This window comes from Panthera pardus, unplaced genomic scaffold (assembly GCF_024362965.1).
Source record: "Panthera pardus isolate Hobbes unplaced genomic scaffold, ASM2436296v1 HiC_scaffold_2, whole genome shotgun sequence".
NCBI lineage: Eukaryota > Metazoa > Chordata > Mammalia > Carnivora > Felidae > Panthera > Panthera pardus.
The window spans coordinates 41,914,367-41,929,969 of NW_026526765.1; the positions used below are offsets into that span (position 1 = coordinate 41,914,367).

The 15,603-nt window shown below is 50.7% G+C and overlaps 1 protein-coding gene across 2 annotated transcripts in view; it reads left to right on the top strand.

Moving 5' to 3' along the window:
• The window catches only part of AFAP1L1 (actin filament associated protein 1 like 1), a 62,075-nt gene that overhangs the window by 29,412 nt on the left and 17,060 nt on the right, over positions 1-15,603 (top strand). For both annotated transcript variants that reach the window (XM_053907015.1, XM_019464375.2), the window contains exons 5-12: positions 942-1,050; positions 4,772-4,897; positions 5,560-5,771; positions 7,720-7,899; positions 9,825-9,917; positions 12,282-12,375; positions 12,618-12,770; positions 14,234-14,445. In XM_053907015.1, the coding sequence (XP_053762990.1) occupies positions 942-1,050; positions 4,772-4,897; positions 5,560-5,771; positions 7,720-7,899; positions 9,825-9,917; positions 12,282-12,375; positions 12,618-12,770; positions 14,234-14,445 (1,179 nt within the window). The remainder of the gene's footprint in view (positions 1-941; positions 1,051-4,771; positions 4,898-5,559; positions 5,772-7,719; positions 7,900-9,824; positions 9,918-12,281; positions 12,376-12,617; positions 12,771-14,233; positions 14,446-15,603) is intronic.

The window sequence follows — 15,603 nt, forward strand, 5'->3', positions numbered from 1 at the left end:
CCCATGCTGAGCAGGGATGATGCAGTGAACTGACCCTTCCCTTTAAACACATGGGATGTTCCCCACCCCAACTTCTAATTGCCGTGATAATTAACATGGAGTATGGGGAATGCTCTGGACCAGGAGTTGGTGGCCCTCTGCCCTCCCTCTGCGGCTGTGTGGTCTTGGGCAAATCACCTTTCCTTTCTGAGCCTATCACCTATAAAATAAAGGTTTGGATCATGTCTAGGGTTCCCAGCCTTTGTCCAAGGAATTGAGGGAAGGGGCCCATAATCACATCAAACATTATCTGTCAACTACCTAATTCACTATCATCATCACCATCCAGTGGTACCAATTGCTGACCCCTTATGGCGTCCTTTACACGCTCCCAACAACTGATGGAGGTTGGCGCCATTAATGTCCCCATTTTACAGGTAAAGAAACTGAGGCTTAGAGTAAGTGACATGTCAGTGTCCCACCACTAGTAAGCGATGGAGCCTAATCCCGGTAGAGCAGGGGTTCCCTGGCCCCAGAGCCTAAGGCGTTATTGCCTAGCTAACTCACACGCGTTCCATTTACTTGTCCTGCTGTTCCTCACCTGAATAGAGATGTGGTTCCAGAGTATTGCAGAAGTCACCGTAGCTTTTGATAATTCTGCACGTGCTTAATCAAAAGCACTAGCTACGTCTCTGTGTGGCAGCCCACACAGCTTTTAGATATTACAGAGAAGCCCTGACGCTTCAACAAGTTGGGCAAGGAGGAGAGAACCAAGCAAACTGTCGGCAAACAGCTTCCCACCTCTGCCCTTCTGCCACTCTGTCACAAGTTATGGCTTCCGTTCAGAAACGGTTCCTAGGGGCTCCGGCCTCCCCCTGCCCCAGCCTCGTCCCGTCCCTCCGCCTGTTCCCTCCGCTCTCCTGGCCGCCTAGGTCTCATCCGCCTCCTTTGTCCCCCTTCAGGCAGCCGACCTGCCTCCACCGCTTCCCAACAGGCCCCCACCTGAGGACTACTATGAAGAGGCCCTTCCCCTGGGACCGGGCAAGTCCCCTGAGTACATCAGCTCCCACAGTAAGTTCTCGTCCCCTGCGGGACTGTCCTGCTGGGGCTGGCATTCCAAGGCCAGCACCGTCCAGCCCCGCCTACGTCCTGAGAACCTGGCCTCTCTAATGGTGGCCTGGGAGGCCGGTCAGTGGGCGTGGCCCCAGGGATCAGGGGCTTAGGTTCCAGTCCCAGTTCTGTGCGGCCTTGGACAACTCCCTTCCCTGCCCTGAAAATAAGAAAGGGGCTGGATCGATCCATGGATATAGATGTGCCTGGATGGAGGTGCACAAATGACCGCTGTATCCTGGGTCCTAGCACTGAACCTGCTGCTGGCCTAAGTGCTCCTCCTCGGTGGACTGGTGAGACAGTTTGTACTTAGCAGGACCGCATCTTCTAGGTGGGCAAGGTTACAAAGTCAGTGCCTAGGATAAAAAAGCACATGGCTGAAACCAAAAGGTCTCCCATGTAAAGGGTGGTCACCCCAGGGAATTCACGAAACGATGTAGGAAGTTATAGAAGCTTTACTTATATTTAGCTCAACACTTCTTTTAAAAACTTTCCATGTCAATGTTTTAGAGTTATAGTCTTTATAATCTAATAATAGCATAATGCTTGTAAGCAGTCTATATATATAGAGAGAGACATATATGTATACAGTAAATAAATGGAAGTACATTATATGATTACATTTTTACTGATAGGTGGACCCGATGAAATAATTTAGAGGGCACTGGTGCAAATTACACTTGAAAAATCTCTTAAATCGGCCACAAAGAGTCTCTGCTTTTGACCGACCTCTTAATGGGTTTCCTCCCGCAGTGAAACAAATGGGTGTTTCTCTGAGGATCAGAGAAGTCACTGGCTTGGATATAGGAACTTCACGTGACACACAAGAGACTCTATCCTGGTCTTTGTGTGCCCCAGCATTCGTAGTTGAACTTGTATGAGATAATGTTTATGCGATGCTATCCTGTCATTCAGTAACTCAGTGGAATATCTTCCAGCCGCCAAAAAATAAATAAAATAGGTCTGTCTGTGCCGATCAGAAATGAATTCCAAGATACAGCCACTGAAAAATATTCAAATGCTGCAGAATACTGCATTTAATAGGATTCCATTTGTTCCTTGATGGGGTACATGCATCCCTGCATTCATTTAAATGACTCTTCCTGGGATATGCAAGAAACTGTCAACAGCATTCCCCTGTGGGAATTGAATGGAAATCTGGGTGAAGGGAACATACTTTCCCATTCATACTCTTTTGTACTGATTGTGCTTTTCGCCCTGGGCATATTTTCTGTATTGTAACAAAATACACATAACGTGAAATGGACCGTGTCAACCATTTGACAGGTGTGCAATCAGTGGCATTTAGTACATTCACAGGACTGTGCAGCCAGTTCCCACACCTTTTCATCACTCAAAGGGGAAACGCCATCCCCCTTAAGCAGTCGTTCTTGTTCGCCTTCCCCCTGCGCCCCTGGCAACCACCAGTCTGCTTTCCGCCCCTATGGATTTGCCTATTCTGAATATTTCACATGAATAGCATCATACAATGTGTGGCCTTTTGCGTCTGGCTTATTTCCCTTTAGCGTAGTGTTCCCAAGGTTAATCTGCGTCACTGCGTGTACCAGCCCTCATTTGCTCTTTATGGCCAAGTAATATTCCAGTGTAGGGAGAGACCACGTTTTGTTAGTCTTTCATCAGTTGATGGACGCCTGGGTTCTCTTCACCTCTGGGCTACTGCGGTATATTATTTTCACCACTAATAAACTAGTTAAAGCAGAGTGGAGTGCTGGGGTTGGACCAGGGGATCAGTGGCTGTCTTCAGCCTTGAGATTCTTGGTGTCTGTGGGGCTCCAAGCGGCGGTTTGTATGGGAAGCAGGTGACTTTGTTCTGTTCTCCACTTGAGGACAGGGGAGGAGGGCGGAGACAAAGCGCTGCCGGGCCCTGAATCCCAGGTGAAGCCCCTCAGCTGGGTGAGGCCCCTCCACCTCCCGAGGGAGCTCATGGCTCCCCTCAGATGAGGCAGCAGGGATCCTGGGGCAGGAGGGAAGGGCGGGCCTCAGGAAGGGTCAGGGAGCTTGACCAGGGAGAGGGCGCCAAGCCCATCAGGGAATATCCTTCCTCTGACCCGGTGTCCAGCCCTGCCAGGTGTTCAAGAGCACTGCCCCGGGTGTCCCCTCCCTCTTCCCCGTCACACCTCCCCCCACCATCCACCTCACAGGATGTTGCCAGCATCTGAGGCTTCAGAGAGCCTGCTGGGAAGGGCAGGCTGGGGCCATCACTTGGGAGCTAGCACTGGGTATCCCAGTTGCTGGGAATTTGAGTGCTGCTGTTCTCAGGAAACAGATGGATGGTAGGGGCTGGGAGCCCAGAGCAGCACGTTGCAGAACAGTGTGGTTTGACAGCCAGTTGTACTGGGTGAAGAAGGAAGGCTTCCTGGAAGAGGGTATGTGCCCCTATTCCCTGAGCGGGCAACCTCAGTTCTTATTCCAGGCTCTGTCACTAGCAAACTGTGTGGAGCCTCAGTTTCCTCATCTGTAAAATGGGGCTGATACCTATCTCCCTGCGTTATGGGAATCAAAGGAGATGAAAATAATAATGACATCTAGCATCCGTCTAGCACATTCTGTGTGCCAGGCGGTGTGCTAAGAGCTTACATGCATTTTATCACTCGTCCAAGGTGGGCACTGTTCACATCACTTTAGGGTGAAGACCCTGAAATGCAGAGAAACTGTGGGATTTTTCCCCCCAACGTCACTAAACAAATGGTGGCGACAAATTTTATCTCAAATCTGATCCAACCCAAAGCACATGCCCTTAGCCCACTGACCTTTAGAGCATGCCCCAGCAACCATCTGGATCAAAATAATCTTAACTGTTGAAAAAAAAATCCGATTTCTTGAACTTCTGTATAGTTTTTATTTTTCCATGTTTTGTAATGCCCTATTAAATAGACTTTTTTTTTTTTTTAAATGCAGATTCCTCAGCTCAGCCCACACCAGTGAATCAGAATCTCTGGGGGTACAGCCCGGGCATCTGCATTTTAAAGAGACCCCGGTAGCTCCGATGCAGAATACAGTTTAAGATAGCCCCCACCCCTGCGCTGTGCTGCCAGCTCAGTGGGAATGTGCTGGGAAAATTCCACGTAGACAGCTGTTGTGGTCACTGTTGCAAGCACTACCATTATCTTCTTCAGTCCAGTTCCTCCGTGGTATAGCCACAGAGGTTTAGGAGAATCGCTTTCACCAGAGGGAGCAAGCATATGCATCAGGAGGGGAGTGGAAGGACTGAGGTGACAGAAGACAAGGGGGACTAAGCCCAGGCAGCTGGAGCACCACTCCTTGCCGTACAGGGATCAGAGCTGTGACCAAGATACGCACACACACACACACACACACCAATGCTGTGGGATCACTGAGGAGGGGCTGACTATTCTCTGCCCGAGAAGGTCAGAAGAAAGATCTTTGATCTGGGTATTGAAGGATGAGTAGGAGTTCTCTAGCAAAAGCTAAGACAGCACACAGAATAGCATGAACACAGCCTGGAGGTGTGACAGGGCCCAGCAGGGCAGCTCCTGGTCACAGGAGCACAGAGAGCATGTGGGGAGCTAGAGCAGAGAGGAGGCCCCTCACCATGGCCAGGGAGCTGCAGGGAGCTGCACTGTCTCTTCCCCAAGCAGGGCCAGGGTGTCTGGGGTCTTCCCCAGCCACAGCCCCTGCAGTCTGCCTGTCTCTCTCCAAGGTGCTGCTCCCTCGACCAACCCCACAGATGGCTGCAGCCCAGCCCACTCCATCATGGACGGCTACTACGAGGATGCAGACAGCAGCTACCCTGCGACCAGGATGAATGGGGAGCTAAAGAACTCCTGTAAGTATGGGGCAGGTATTCAGAAGGGTTCTGTCCTCAGAGAGCAGGCCTGACCTGATCCTTGGAATACACGTGTGTGCCAGCCCCTCTGGGTCACCACAGAAGCCCCAAGCCCTGGTACTCAGTGACTCCAGGGTTCAGTGGAAGGACCACTGGCATGGGAGTCAGGAGCCCTGGATCTAACCCTCGCCCTGATCCTTGGTGACTGACCTCAAATGAGTCATTTATTCTCTTTGAGCCTCCAGTTGCCTTCTGTATAAATTGGGGATTTGCAGGTGCTGTGAGAGTCCCTTGAGATTGTGGATGTGAAGCTGCTGGGGTAATGACAGTAGCTGATGTTCACTGAGTGCCCGCTGAGTGCCAGGCACTGGGCTGAACGCTCTGCATTCACTGATGCTCACAGCCGGATGAGGTAGATACTGTCCTTCATTATGACCATGTTACCGATAAGAAAGCTGGACTCTGGGAAGTGAAGTCACCGAGATCGCAAGGCCAGTGGTAAATCTATACAGCATGGTGCCCATGTGCGGGTTTAGTGATCACCACGATCACACCTCACGCCCACCCCCTCCTGGTCCCGGGACCCCGGGGCAAGGACATCTGCACAAGGATATGGAGGTGCCTCCCAGGCAGTAGCGGGTCCTTTCCTGTGGTTCCTGCAGACAACGACTCTGACGCAATGAGCAGCTCCTACGAGTCCTACGACGAGGAGGAGGAGGAAGGGAAAGGGCCACAGCCCATGCACCAGTGGCCCTCAGAGGAGGCCTCCATGCACCTGGTGAGGGACTGCAGGATATGTGCCTTCCTGCTGCGGAAAAAGCGCTTCGGGCAATGGGCCAAGCAGCTGACCGTCATCAAGGAGGACCAGCTCCTGGTGAGTGGCTGCGGATATGTGCCTCTGGGCCTCACGTGGCCTTACGTGTGTGTGTGTGTGTGTGTGTGTGTGTGTGTGTGTGTGCAGGCATGTCTGCCTCAGTTCCTCTGGGCTTGCTTTGTGCACAGAGGCTCTCCCACTAGAGCAGAATGGAAACACACACACACACACACACACACACACACACACACACACATATTCAAAGACCTGATAAAGACGTTGCCAAGTTTTGTTTTGCCAGGAATGAATTTTTTATCACTTAAAATTATTTTATTTTTATTTTAGAGACAGAGGGAAAGTGTACAAGCAGGGGAGAGTGGGGGTGGGGGGGAGAGAGAGAGAGAAAGAGAGAGAAAGAGCATGAGCACAGGAGAGGCAGAGAGAGAAAGAATCCCAAGCAGCCTCCATACTGTCAGCACAGAGCCAGACATAGGGGCTAGAACCTATGAACCGTGAGATCATGACCTGAGCCGGAATCAAGAGTCAGACTCTTAACTGACTGAGCCACCCAGGCACCCCAATCACTTTAAAACAATGTTTGTTGTTTTCATTAGGCAAGTAAATGTGTTCATTTATAAAACTAGAGAAAAACATGATGAAAACCATTTTTCAAAAGCCACCTACAATCCCATTGATCAAGGGCTAACCACTGTTAAGTTTTAATATACATATTTCTACCCTCATTTCCATACATCTATCTTTTCTAAAACTGAGCCCATGCAGCACTTACAATGGAACTTGCTTTCTTAGTTTTTTTTTTTTTAATTTGCCATCATTTTGTAAAAGAAAATGTGCCTTTAATTCCAGAGTAGGAATGCGGACATAATTCAAAAATATTCATAGCTGTTTAACCCCAAGTCTGTTGACAAGCCTTGCCCAACAGATACCCATTTGAAACATGACATTTTTTTCATCCTGGAGCAGTGAGAAGCTCACCCCAGGCCAGAACCAGTCCCAAGGTCATGACCCTTCTTCCCACTCCTTAGGCCATTTTTTTTCTTGACATATTGCATTGGTTAGGATCTCCAACACAATGTAACCGTCGGTGGAAGAGCAGGCGCCCTTGTCTCAGTCCAGAGCTCAAAGGGAGAGTTACAATAATTCACTATTAAGGCTGATATTTGCTGTGAGAGGTCTGTAGAAGGTCTTTATTATCACATTAAGGAAGTCCCCCTTCTGTAGCTCTAGTTTGCTCATTTATACTACAGATGGGTGGGGAATTTTATCAAATGCCTATTCTGTGTCTATTGATAGACGTGGCTTTTCTTTTTTTTCTACTTATATGATGAATTATAGTGTTGGTTTTTAAAGGCTAGTGCGCTCTTGCAATCCCAGAATAAATAAAGAATAAATAAAGTCTTGATACAGTATGCTTTTTATATGTGTCAGATTCCATTTGCTAATTTTTTTGTAGGGCTTTTGCAACCAGGTTGAGATGAGCTTATCATTTTTCTTTTTTGGAATGTCATTGTCAGGTCTCGGTATCAAGGTAATGCTGGCTTCATAATAAGAATTGGGAAGTGATAATCATTATTGATAAACTATTGATAAACCAAGCCCAGTCTTCCATCGCGCCTAGAATTCTCTCTCCCACATTCCTGCTAGGTAGCCCATTAGGAGCAGGGAGCTGGCTTCCTTCCAAGCCAGGCTGTGTCTTCTCTGGTTCTTTAGACTAGAATGGTCTTCCTAGTTTTATGCTAAAATCTGCCTCTTCCTGATGGGTGGTTGTGCCCCTGGGGCCCCGCAGTAGCCCTTGAGATCTGAAGATTGTCCAAAAATGCCCCCTTTCCAGACTACTCTTCTCTGGGATGAATAGCCACAGCCTCTGTCTTCATGCAGTGCCCACAGCTGGGCTTGGTGGGGGAGGTCTCTGTGGGGTAGGTCGAGCTCCCCCAAGTCCTCCTCCGCCCTCCCCTCCAGAAGGGTGACCCCGTCTCTTCCTGCCCAGTGCTACAAAAGCTCTAAGGACCGGCAGCCGCATCTGAGGCTGGCGCTGGATATCTGCAGCGTCATCTACGTGCCCAAGGACAGCCGGCACAAGAGGCATGAGCTGCGCTTCTCCCAGGGGGCTACCGAGGTGCTGGTGCTGGCACTACAGAGCCGGGAGCAAGCCGAGGAGTGGCTCAAGGTACTGTGCCCTCTCTGCCCCACCCCTCCCGCCCCTCCTTCCTCTCTTCCCAGGCCCGGCTCTCAGCACAGTGGGCTCTCATCCCTGGGAGAGCAGGCCTTGCTCAGGGGAGGGGTGGTGATCGGCGACCTGTGCCTGGCGAGGGCTTACTCGTGGAAGTGGGCTCAGACATCTCCAGGAGACAGACCCCAGGCTGGAGTCCTGCCTTCCTTCTAGTTACTTGAATCCTCTTTCTGACACCCTTACTGTGGGCTTGTCCAGGCTGCACATGTGTACCTCCTGGAATGGGGAGCTTGATATCTTTAAAGGAAGCTAATTTTATCAGTAGATAAAGCTAATCCTTAAAAAAAAAAAAAAAAAAAAGGAAAGCTCCTTCCTGTCTTAGGTGAACTGTGCATGCTTGCAACCTCCACCTGTGGTCCGGCTTCTGCATCTTGCCTCTGCCTGCAGAACAATTAGGGTTACCATATGCTGAGCACTTATTTCGTGCCATGTGTTGCGCTAAGAGCTTCACATACATGACCTCATATACTATTATCGTTCCCATTGTACAGATGAGGAAACTGAGACACAGGAATCTGACGTGACTTGCCAAAGGTCACACAACCGAGTGGTTTGAGCCAGGATTAGAAGCTGACAAGGAAATCTCCTCCAAAGGCCATAGGCAGGGTGCCATAGTGATGACAGGGGAGGGCTTTGGTGGCGCACGGACTTGAGTTCAAGTCCCAGGCCTAAGTGGCACTTATTGGCTATGTGATCTTCTGCAAATGACTTTGCCTGTCTGTGCCTCAGTTTGCTCTTCTGTAAAATCGTTCTTGTAAAGATTCTAGAGAGCATTTAATAGGGTGTCCCCTAGGCAGGAAGTACTTAGTAACTGTGAGTGATCACTGTGGGATGGCGGTGGGGCCCCTATCCCCAGTCCCTTACCGCCGGCCATGTCCCTGCACCCTGCCCCTCTTTCACTCTGACACCTTTCTGCCTTTTCCTCTGATCTTCCTGCTGAAACAAAGCAAGCAGACACCTTCCTCCCTCCCTAGCCTCCCTTCCTTCCTGTGACAACCAGCTCTCCCCTGGGATGTTTAGTGTTGCTCATTATCTTTGTCTCAGGAGGGGAAGGAAGTGAGAGAACCTGCTTTCTGGGGGAGCCTCTGCCCTCCAGGGGCCGGGTGGGTCAGCAGAAGGAGCCCTAGACTGGAGATTGAGACTAAAGACTGAGCCTGGACTGGAGACAGTCTTGACATCCCGATGCTGGCAGGTCATTAGTCCAGAGGTTAAGGTCAGGCAACCATGGCTTCATTCTCAGAGCCCCATCATCCTAATCTGTGACATGGGGATCCCGCTTGTCCCTGCCCCTCAAGGCTGCTATGGGGATACAGTGGGATAACCCATGTAAAGCCAAGGATTGGTGAGCAACCAGTGGCGGCCAATCTGATTTCATGCTCAGGTCATGTGAATGCCATGGAATCTCAGCTCCCACATCTTCAAAATGGAGGAGACGGCCCCGGCCACCCTACAGGCTGATGCGGAGGTTCCGCACGGTCACAGAAGACAGTCCCTCACGCTTGTGCAGGGCGTCCTGGTTCACGTGGCCCTTCACACCCACGATCGCACTGGTCCTCAGGCAACCCAAGGACGTAAGCAGAGGGCCAGTATTATCCCCATGTTACAGACAGGGAAGGCGAGGCCCAGAGGAGAAAATGGCTTTCGCAAAGCCACACAACTAATTAGCAACGGAGCCAGGTCTAGAAGCCACGCCTCTTGTTTCCCAGCCCCCTGACTTTTCGATTCAAGGGGTAGACACAGGAGAAAGCCCTGTTCAAACCCTGATGGGCCCCATACATGTGGCGGGAGGCCACATCGACCCATTCCTGCTGCCTCCACAGTATCCCTGCCCACCTGCTCACAGCTGTGTGTCCTCTCCACAGGTCATCCGAGAGGTGAGCAGGCCTGCCGGGGGCACAGAGGGGGCAGACATGCCCAGATCCCCAGTCCTTGTGTGCAAGCTGGACCTAGACAAGGTACATCTGTCTCCACGAGGCCTCCTCTGGGCCAGGCAGTGGTGACTCAACAGGGGGTGTGCCCCCGGGGAAATTCACAGGCTGGTGGTGAAGCCAAGCCATAGAGCTGGCACCTCAGCGTATCAATAAACGTCTACTGAATTGATGAACGCACGAATGAACGAATGCCCATGTCCAGGGTGCAGTGTGAGCCAGAGGAGGGAGTAACTAACACCGCCAGGACAGGAGGAAGTCGCGGTTGACCGGAGCCATTTAAAGCAAATTGGAAACTGTCAGAAGAGTGTGGCCCGATGGGACGCAAGCGAGGCGGTCATTTAACGATTGCTCAGGCAGTCGGAAAGTATGTGCCTAGTGCCTTTGCTTTGCCAGGTGCCGGTGGGTGATGAAAGGACTGAGCCCCAAACCCACACACACGGGGCTCACATGATATAATAAAGGTTAGTGTTTATAGAGTATGACTGTGTGGCCGACAGTGTCCCTGATGCTTTACATGAATGGCCTAATTTAATTTCCACAACAACTCTTTGATGAGTCACATTTTCAGAGGAGGAAGCTGAGGCACAGAGAGGTTTGCCCAAAGGCGCAGAGTCAGTAAGAAACAGAGCAAGGATGTATATACCCCCAGACACCTGGCTCTTGATGGTTTCGCCATCCCATCGCTCACGGAGGGGCAGACTGAGCTCTACTCGGGGAGCAGGCCGGGAGCGCCGTGTGGCAGGTGCACAAGAGCCATCCTAACAGAGACACACGCTGCGCTCCCCAGGGCGGGGCAGACGCGAATGCTGGGCTGCCGGAGTGCTGGGAGGGAAGAGTACCAGGTACCCAAGGGCCTGCCCCTGTCTCAGGCGTCGGGGAAGCTTCTCGGAGAGAGCACATTTGTGAGAGTGAACAGCTAGTAAGGAAGGGTGACACTGTATGGGGGCAGAGGTGGGCCAAGGGACAGGGGCTGCTGGGGCACAGTGGAAGCAAAGCTGCAGGGTCAGCATATAGTCCCTAGGAGAGGACAGGTAGGGGGCTCTCATGCCAGGCAGATGCTGGAGAAGGGAAACCCTACCCTCACTTGGCCCTTGCCGTTAGTAGGGCCTGAAGGAAAGCAACATTGATGGCATAAACGTGTAGACGCATACACGCACCTCCAGGTGCGTGCCGTGGTTCGGTCCCGGGCATGTGCAGAGGAATGTTCCTGGGGCCGAGCGTATAGGGGGAGGGCAGCTCAAATATTTAAGGGGGTGTGTTTGGAGTGGGGACATGGTATCGGTGGCTCTGTCTCTCCATGGAGTCTTGTACGTGAAGTGTCACCGTCATTAAGTCAGTTCCAAAGTGTTCAGAATGTGTTTTGTATTTGCCTTCTATCTTGATGAAAAACTTAACCACCTGTACACCATTGCAGAACAAATAGAAACAAATAACTTGTTTCACACTTGTTACTCTCCCTGTAGGGGAGATCCATTATGCTTTTGACAGATCTGGCCCAATTCTGACCGTTGCCATGTTTCCAGCCTTTGGAAATCGGGGGGGAGTGCACGGCCTCTCCTATCTCCCCCTGCCCCCAAGTTCTGTGCATATAGCAAGGCATCCCTGAGCCTGGTCTGGGAAGTCGTTGGCAGGAAAGGTGGAGAGGCCTCAGAGCTCTGTAATTCTTTTTAAATGGGTTGGTGCCATTTCAATCCCGTCCCAAGTCTGGCTGGCACAGTTGAGCTTTTTAGAGCAAGAGGGCAGCACTTTGCGGAAGTGTTAGAAGTGATTCGGTCTGTTGCCTGTTGGCCTTGCCATTGCACTTGGGCCGGCTCCCTGGGGAGGGTGTGCCTCAGGTGAGAAAACAGAGCCTTAGGGAGAGGAAAGGATTTTCCCACATTCTCATGACTAACGACCCCTCTCCTGTCACCACTGATATCTCCCGGTCCCTAACTATTCTGAACATGCCAACCCGTCCCTTTCTCTACATCCTGTCATCTCAGCACCTCCCTTTCCCGCGTCTCACCTTGCCCAGGACGACGCTGTCTTATGTGGCTCTTTCCCTTACAGTCTGTCCCCACGATGCCACTGGCGATCACTCCCTAAACCAATTGCATTACATCAGTATCCCACTTAAATACCTTCCCACTTAAATGCCAAATATGGAAAACCCTGGGAATTTATTACACCTAATTGCCTGGCTCCCCAAACAGGCTGTGAGAGATTCGAAGACACGACCATCCTAAGCCAGCATTGTCTTCCCCATACCTGGCATAGTGTCAGGACGTGAGAGTTGCTGACAAATATTTGTTAGGCAATCATCATGTGCAGAGGTTGGGGGGATTGAACCAACAAAGGGGGACCTCTGAGTGTGCCCTCTGACATGAGGCTGTCTGTGTCCCTCCCCAGAGACTGTCTCAAGAGAAGCAGACCTCAGACTCGGACAGCCTGGGCATGGGTGATAACTGTTCCACTCTGGGCCGCCGGGAGGCCTGCGACCATGGTAGGAGCCTCTGGGGGCTCAGGCTGGAGGATGCCAGAGCCGGGAGGGGTCCTGCCTGGGCACACAGCGCGGAGCAGGTCCTGACCACCCTGGAGATCTGGGTAGGGTGACCTGCTCCGTCCATACCTGCAGCCACAGCCAGGCCCCACGTGCGGGCTGAAAGGGCCGCTGGGAAGGCCGGGGTGGGTGGATCTGGGACTTGGGGCTCCCTCCCTTCCCCTAACCCATCTCCATGGCAACAGGCAAAGGGAAGAAGAGCAGTCTGGCAGAGCTGAAGGGTTCAATGAGCAGGGCTGCAGGCCGCAAGATCACCCGCATCATCAGCTTCTCCAAGAAGAAGCCGCTGGCTGATGGCCTACAGACATCCTGCCCCGATCAGGAGGTTCCGTGCTGTGGTGGGTCCTGGGCACCAGGAGGAGGATGTTCAGACCCTGCTGCTGTGGACCCCTGGGCTAAGCTAGAAAACCCTCTGAGCCTCCTCCACCTTGCCCCCAAGGCAGAGGAGAGAATCCTACCTAACCCCCACGGCATCAACATTCCATGCCTTTCCACGACACTCAGCAGAAGGAAAAGCCAACTGACCCCCCTATTTCTGTGTTCCCTGTGACCTTAGCTGTAATCAGCACCTGCCTCTGGGCCTCAGTTTCCTACACTGTGATGGAGGGAGAGTATCTTATTTCCTCTTGGCACGTAACATGCCGGGTGTGTAAACGAACCAGTCTTTTTTTTTTTTGCGAGAGAGAGAGAGAGAGAGAATGCGAGCAGGGGAGGGGCAGAGAGGGAGACACAGAATCTGAAGCAGGCTCCAGGCTTTGAGCTGCCAGCACAGAGACGGATATGGGGCTTGAACCCACAAACCATGAGATCATGACCTGAGCTGAAGTCAGACACAACAGACTGAGCCACCCAGGCGCCCTGACCCAGTCTTATAAGGAAATTTCTTGGATAAAAATCTTTAAGTACTTTTATTATAAGTGCATTCAAATGGCACCTGGGTGGCTCAGTCAGCTGAGCATCCGACTTTAGCTCAGGTCATGAGTTCTGCATTTGCTCTCAGTGCAAAGCCCACTTTGGGTTCTCTGTCCCCCTCCCTCTCTGCCCCTCCCCCTGCTCTCTCTCTCAAAAATAAATAAAACATTTATAAATAAATAAATGCATTCAGTATGAGTTAGATATGGTTTGGAAGGGAAGACATATTAGTCTGTTCACATTAATGCAATGTTCCATGTACTGGAATCCAACAGAAAATTCTGTATTTTGGATATGCAGTAATATTCCATTAAACTTGAAAAAAATATTATAAAAGCACATGGCTATAAAGAAATATTTTGTAACCAGTGAATCAGGGCGTGTTACTGGGGGAAAATTGATTGAAACCTAAAATGTTAAGAAGGAATTCTTAAACCTGTTGGTCACCAGCCCCTTCTCTTGGCTAGTTTTGTTCCCACATGCTGCCACCAGGTGTCAGCATCACCCATTATTTTCTGTCTCATTAATAGCTCTGGTATTTTGAGAGGAGGAAAGTTGTGTCTTTTATTCACCCATACAATAGTCCCTGCCCTTTTCACCAAACTCAGTGTGGTACAAAGGCTGTGTAGCAGTATGGGAACGTGAGTATCAATCCTCATTTCATGTAGGGAAATGAAACTCAGGAGAAGAGGGTACCGGAGGTCACAGGCCCAGAGAAAGTGAGCGGATCCTGGACCCACGAGGTTCCTTCTTCCAGCTAGAGAATGAGGATTGTCTGGCCACTTCGTCCACAGGATATAGACCCAGGAACCTGACTCAGAGCCCCCACCTTGGGTTTCCCCAGGGCCGGGTTGTCAGGAGGTCATACCCACTGGTCTCCCCCTCCCAGGCTATCTGAACGTGTTGGTGAACCAAGGCTGGAGGGAACGCTGGTGTCGTCTGAAATGCAACACCCTGTACTTCCACAAGGACCACACAGACCTGCGGACCCATGTGAATGCCATTACTCTCCATGGCTGTGAGGTGGCCCCAGGCTTTGGGCCCAGACATCCATTTGCCTTCAGGATTCTGCGCAACCGACAAGAGGTCGCCATCTTGGAGGTGAGAAGAGAGAATCCAGGAGGTTCTTGGTGGTGGCGGCTGAGAGGAGCTCTGGCCTGGGTGTGGGCTTTTGTTGGGGGTGGGGGGGCCTTGCTCCTGACATTACAGGGACTGAGGAAAAAGGAAAAGTAAGCCCAACTACTGCCAAGTGACCAAGAAGGAATACCAGTTAATATACAGCACGCCCACTTAAATTGGAATTTCAGATAAACAACAATGGTTGTAATACAGGTGTATCCCGTGCGATATTTGGGGTATACTTATACTGAAAAAGTATCTGTTGTTTATCTGAAATTCAAATTTGACAGAGCATTCTGCATTTCTATTTGCTATATCTGGAAAACTCTAGAACTAAGGCTTGTTTATTCACCCCTATCTTAAAATCCCAAGCCTAAGAAGCCCGTAGTCTGATTTAACCCGGATCTGATTCTGGAATCCCCTCTAAAACCTTCCCACCAGTGGCCATCCACCTCAGGTAAACCGCTGCCCTTCAAGGCAGCCTGCCCTTATCAAGAAGCTATGTATTTTTTTTATTTCTTATTTTTATTTTTTTTAATATAGTTTATTGCCAAGTTAGCTAACATACAGTGTATACAGTGTGCTCTTGGCTTCAGGAGTAGATTCCCATGATTCATCGCTTCCTTACAACACCCAGTGCTCATCCTGACAAGCACCCTCCTCAATGTCCATCACCCATTTTCCCCTCCCCCCCCCCCCCCCACCGCTCCCATCAACCCTCAGTTTGTTCTCTGCATTTAAGAATCTTTTCTCGGAGCACCTGGGTGGCTCAGTCAGTTGAGTGTCCGACTTCGGCTCAGGTCATGATTTCACGGTTCGTGAGTTCAAGCCCCGTGTCGGACTTTGTGCTGACAACTCAGACCCTGGAGCCTGTTTCAGATTCTGTCTCCCTCTCGCTCTGCCTTGACCCTGCTTGTGCTCTGTCTCTCTGTCTCTAAAATAAATAAACATTAAAAAAATTTTTTTAAATATTTTTAAAAAAAGAGTCTTTTCTCATAAATATGGAGAACAAACAGAGGGTTACTGGACAGGGTGTGGGAGGGGGGATGGTCTAAATGGGTAAGGAACATTAAGGAATCTACTCCTGAAATCATTGTTGCACTAGATGCTAACTAATTTGGATGTGAATAAAAAAAAAAT